This window comes from Vicia villosa, unplaced genomic scaffold (genome assembly GCF_029867415.1).
Source record: "Vicia villosa cultivar HV-30 ecotype Madison, WI unplaced genomic scaffold, Vvil1.0 ctg.000493F_1_1, whole genome shotgun sequence".
NCBI classification, from domain to species: Eukaryota; Viridiplantae; Streptophyta; class Magnoliopsida; order Fabales; family Fabaceae; genus Vicia; species Vicia villosa.
Genome location: NW_026705238.1, coordinates 435,158 through 440,997, shown reverse-complemented (window position 1 = coordinate 440,997; position 5,840 = coordinate 435,158). Strand labels below are relative to the sequence as shown.

Sequence of the window (5,840 nt, the reverse complement as noted above, 5' to 3'; positions counted from 1 at the left end):
AGGGAGAAAGCAAACCTAAAACTATAAGTAGAGGGAGTAACCCCTATTTTGAAATAACTTGTATTCACATAATTTGCAGTTGCAAGTGAGTAAGAAATTTTCCACAGTTTGTGGACAAAGAGAAACTCTGCAGAAAATCATCTCCTTCCTTTTATTTCGCAAACCCTAATCCTTTGCAACCCAAAGTTTCTTTCTTGTTTTCTATCATTATCATCGAGTAGTGATAAAGAATTACTCAAGGTTTGAGTCTAATTCCAACAATAAGAACTATTATTTATGAAATTATAAGTATTTTACAAAGCAAAATTATTATATTTCTAAGACAATTGAATAGAAAAACAACATTAGTTACAACCATCCTTCTCAATAAATGAACCACAACATTTGAATGTCTTGGTGATACAATTGTAACATTTTGAATGAAAAATACACTAACTCCCGACATTAATACACGATAACACAAAATTTAGAAGAGTCAAATTACAATAACTAAAGCTTAAATAAAAAGTGTTTTGATTAAAAGTAATAGACCACCATGGTTTTTATATTAAACTCAATATAGTAAGTAGCACTCAAATAGAATTTTGATGAAGAATCTCTTTGATTAATTTATGAAAATTCTTGTATGACGATCCTCCAAAATCAGTAGCAATTCTAGTTTTCTTCTTCCACTCTAAACTCTTTTGGCTCATTTCTTTTCCCTTTTGTCCTTCCATCAATTCTATGACAAGATTTGTTATCTCTTCCCTTTTCACATCGTGATTGATTTCCATTCCTATTTTCCAAATGTTGCATAAATACCTACAATTTGTCTGTTGTTCAGCAAAGAAGGGCCAACAAATAGTGGGCACACCATAAGTAATAGCTTCAAGTGTCGAATTCCAACCGCAATGAGTTAGAAATCCCCCAACTGATGGATGAGCAAGAACTTGATCTTGAAAGCACCAACTAGTTATGTATCCTCTATCCTCAACTTCATCTAAGAACTCTTGTGGCAAAGTAGTATTTTCACCCATCACAATATCAGGTCTCATTATCCATAAAAATGGTAACTTGGAGTTTGCTATACCCCATGCAAACTCATTCAAGTGATGATCTGTCATAACAGTTATACTTCCATAATTAATATATAATACTGAGCAAGGTTCCCATTTGTTCAACCATTTTATGCATTCTGGATCACTTTTCCAAAAATTTGATCCACTTGCTTTAAAACCATTATCTTGTTCGAGAAAATGCCTACCAAGAGTGTTAATTGGCCCAATGCTATATATGTTTGGGTTTTTGGCCTTGAGATTGTCAAGAGCTTCACCTTCCAATTCTTCAAATGTATTAATGATGATTGCTGATGATTTCAAACAATTTTGTGCCTCAGAACCCAAAAAATCGAACATAATATCATTTAGATCAGTGACTCTTATGAAACTTGGAAGATCTTTTAGTCTGATATCTTTCATTCCTGTAATCCAATCTAAACTTGTATCCAATGTGCCATCGACATTGAAATTTTCATCTAAAAATTTGATAAAAATGTCATTTCTCACATAAAAAATATCATTCTCATATGTAACTTCTTATATATATATATATATATATATATATATATATATATATATATATATATATATATATATATATATATATATATATATATATATATATATATATATATATATATATATATATATATATATATATATATATATATTTCTTAGAACACCTAAATGCTATATTGTTTCATGTCGTCCACATATTACATTATTACTCTCTCCCACAATGAGTGACCCATTTGGAATAAAATGATGTCCCAAAATGAATGACCCATTTCAATTTCCAATATATTTTTTCCAATTTTACCCTTTAATTTATTAAAAGTTTCATCATTCCCAATACATAATAAGGGTACTTTAGTAAAAATATTATTCTCTCTTACTTTTAACCACTTTTCTTAAACTGTGTGAAATGGTGGGCTGAGTCACTCATTGTGGGACGGAGGGAGTATTATTTTGTTGCAAAGTGTCAGTGTCAATCCAATTCATTCATTAGGTCATTGCTAGGGACTAGTGAGTGGTGGAGGAGTAACGTATCAGTTTTCTTTTTTCTTTCACGTGGTTTGTTTGAAATTTGAAATTTGTATTCTAGTGAATAATTAGATTTTGTATTATAGTGTCAGACTGTGTAGATCAGCCTAGAAGTCAAGTATGACAGAAATACTTGTAGAATCCAATTTTAGCATCGATATTCGCGCATAATTTATTTTACGGATAAAATTTAATTCTAAAATATGTCTTTTATAATGGTTAGGTAATTAATCTTAAAATTCATCAAAATTTTATTTGAACGGATGAAATAAAATAAAATAAAATAATATTTTACTATTTAAATAATTAAAATTGGATGTAGCACAAAGGAATGATATCAATTTCAATTCTGTTTATTCCTTTATGAGGGAATAATATTTTTGGTATGTTTAAAATATTCAAACATATTTAAATAAAAATAAATTTTCATTCCGTTTTATTTATTTTAAATACTCAAAAATACATTAAAAGGTTATAAACTTTAATTCATTTTAAACATATATATTAATTGGGTCAGTTCTGCTTCTTTGACACATTTTCATACTTATTTAATGAAAGTAGAATATATTTGATTTTTTTTTACCATAGTTAATAAATATTTGATCATAGAATATATTTGATATTTAACATAAAATTTATAAATTATGTCAACATTAAATTTAATTATAAAAAAGACTAAATTTAGTTGAAATTTTTTCTAACATTAGCATTAATTTTAGATATGTTTTTAATTAAGAAATATATTACTATAATTCTACAATTTTATCTAATTTACAAAATTAATTCTCTTATTTTAAATTTAAATAATTTAATTTTTTTCATATTTTTTTATAAAAAAAATCGATGATATTATATTTTTATTTATAAAAGTTTACAATAATTTATTATATTTCAAAAAAAAATTGTTATTTAAAAGATAAAAACATTGTTAATTTAAATGTAAAAGTACAAGAGTTTTAATTTAAAATTAATTAATTAATTTTGTGAATCAAATAAAATAAAGAGCCAAAACTATAATAGAAACCACAAAAGTAGAGAGGCTTCTAGTATATTGTTCATGATAAGTTAAATTTGTGAAGGTTTTCCCAATACTTAATTTCAGGTTTAACATCAAAAGCACAAACTATAATAACATGTAATATAGAAAACAAAAATAGAAAAAGAGAGATACTAATATAATTTACCTTTGAATGGAAGAATTTCTCTCTTGACAAGTTCCTCAAACTGCAAATATCCAACAAAGCCACAAGCAGAAGCTGTCCACAACTGTAACTCTGGAATCCCTAAATCTCTAGCCACTCTCCCAGCAAATCCAAAAGTTCCATCAGCAATTATGCAAGTAACTGGATATGGTGATGAAGTGTTGAGCTTAATCACAAGCTCTTTGAATGGACCATAACAGTTTTTCCTAGTTGCATCACACAACGCTGGAATATCTTGTGTTGCATCCTTATCTGATTCTGGTAAACCATCAGGTATGGTCTCAAATTGAAAATCTGGGAGACCTTTCACAAACTCTTCTCCAAGAGATTTTATCAAACGTTTGTGATTAAACTCGTTGTTGACAAAGGTTATGTGGAAACCATTGCAGCGGAAGAGTTTGGCTAGTTGCATGGAAGGATTGACATGACCCTGTGCTGGAAATGGTACGAATACTGCATGTGGTTTTTGTGTTTGATTAGGCGTGGAACCCATTATAGTTGGTTTTTCTTGAGAGTTTTTTTGAGTTCAAATATGAATTCTCTCAGCAGATTATATGTTTGTGAATAAATATGGGTTTAGTTTTCCGTTGTTGTCGTTTATATTATAGGGTAATGTTAAGGATGATGTTTAGGCAATATATCCAATGCATTGATAAAACTATTGATACATGTAGGGCTATGATATGTGTTTTTGAGATGGGTTTATTTTTGTGTAATTGGGTAAGGAGAGCAATTTTAAGAACGTTTACCTAAATATTTGTATCCCACTGTTTCATAATATCTTACATATTTTTAGATGAAAAAAATATAAAAATTAATTTTTTTAATGTTTTTTTTATTCAAACTAAGAGGGTAGGATAAAACCATATAGGTAATTAATCAACTTTATAAATTCGTTAATCAATATTTTATATATTATTAACTAACTTTTTTTTTTTTTTTTGGCTTTATACCACCGGTTTAGTCCGGTTCGGGAGCGAGTTCTGGCATCAAGTGGTTCCATCCCCCTCCCGATCGCAGTTGCGGGGGATCGAACCGTTGAATTTTAAAAAGCCTACAAAAAAGTGTCTTGGGGATTTTTCTTAGATTCTTGTAGAAGAGGATGGGATTTGGGAGTTCTTGGATTCTTTGGATAAAGGCTTTAGTTTCTTTTTCAAATTTAATGTCTGTGTTGGTAAATGACAATCCTACCAAGGAATTTGATGTGGAGAGTGGCCTTCTCCAAGGAGACCCAATATCTCTTTTCTTGTTTCTGTTGGCAGTTGAAGGCCTGGCTGGTCTTGTGTCTAATGTTACTCTTTAAGGTTCTCTACATGGATTCAAATTCAATGTTGACTTGCAATTTGGACTCCTTCAATTTGTTGATGACACTATCATAATTAGTGATGAGAACTTGGAAAACCTTTTAAGTATCAAAGCAATCTTAAAGGGATTTGAATTGGGATCAGAGATGAGTGCAAACTTCAACAAAAGCAATTTATTTGGCATTAATATCATTGAATTAGACATGCTGGTAGCTTCAGTGTTTTTAGTTTTCAAAAATGGTTATTTACCATTCATGTTTCTTGGAATTCCTACTAGATCTAGCTCTAGGAAGAGATTAACTTGGGATTATATATTGGATAAATTGATGTGGAAGTTGTCTACTTGGCTTAGTAGAAATCTTTCTATGGAAGCAAGGGTAACCCTATTGAATGTGGTTCTAAATAATTTTCCTGTTTTCTTTTTAGCCTTTTTCAAAGCTCATAAGTTAGTTACTCAGGAGATTATGAAGATCCAAAGAGCTTTCTTGAGGGGAGGTTTTGAGTTGAAGAGAAAAGTTAACTAGATCAGTTGGGATAATATTTTTAAAACCAAATTCGAAGGAGGTCTTGGAGTCAAGCATGTCAAAAGATTCAATCTTCCCTTCTAAGTAAATGGTCCTAGAGATTGCTATCTGATAATGATTGTAGTTGGTCTGAGATGTCGTTTTTCAAGTATGGAAAGATTGTTGTAAGTAAATTTAGAGTACTTTTTAATTATCGCTTACACATGGATTGATGAGATATTACCGTCGTTCTACAGTTTACAGTGTCGTAAGTTAGAGTTTACTTTGGGTTTGGTTTTGTCAAAGTTCATTCACAAGTTTATAGTAGCAAAGAGTAAATTTCAAAAAGTTTTAAGGTTTTAAAAATGTATCAAGACTTGATTTCATCAACCTAATTTGTATGTCTTCCATGAATCATGCATATGAACTCATTATTAATTAATATTATCACGTATCATTTGTCTACATCGTACGTGTCCGAAACGGCATAGCAAGTTTTACCGTATTGTTCAACCAACAATTTCTCAACCGATTAAACAACACAAATAACATTTATAAACCGATACAAAGTGAATATCAAACACCAATTCCATGTCTAGACTTAGACTTTGATAGATGATAAAGTTAGATAAAGATACAAAAGTTGTATTTCACAAAAATTTAAACCATAGATATCCGAGAAAAGAAAATATTGCCATCTATATTGACTAATAACTTGTTCATACACAATAATCAAAAGGAAAATATACA

The 5,840-nt window shown here is 29.6% G+C and overlaps 1 protein-coding gene and 1 long non-coding RNA gene across 2 annotated transcripts; one reads left to right on the top strand and one right to left on the bottom strand.

Moving 5' to 3' along the window:
• Window positions 1–344: 344 nt before the first annotated feature.
• Window positions 345–3,776, bottom strand: LOC131628925 (linamarin synthase 2-like). The gene is made up of 2 exons (XM_058899733.1): window positions 3,266–3,776; window positions 345–1,513 (listed from the first exon to the last, which is right to left on the bottom strand). The coding sequence occupies exons 1-2, from the start codon at window positions 3,774–3,776 to the stop codon at window positions 573–575; spliced, it is 1,452 nt and encodes a 483-aa protein (XP_058755716.1). The 3' UTR covers window positions 345–572.
• LOC131628926 (uncharacterized) lies at window positions 3,415–4,061 on the top strand. The gene is made up of 2 exons (XR_009291918.1): window positions 3,415–3,556; window positions 3,673–4,061. It is a non-coding gene; the product is annotated as an uncharacterized LOC131628926 (long non-coding RNA).
• The last annotated feature ends 1,779 nt before the right edge of the window (window positions 4,062–5,840 follow it).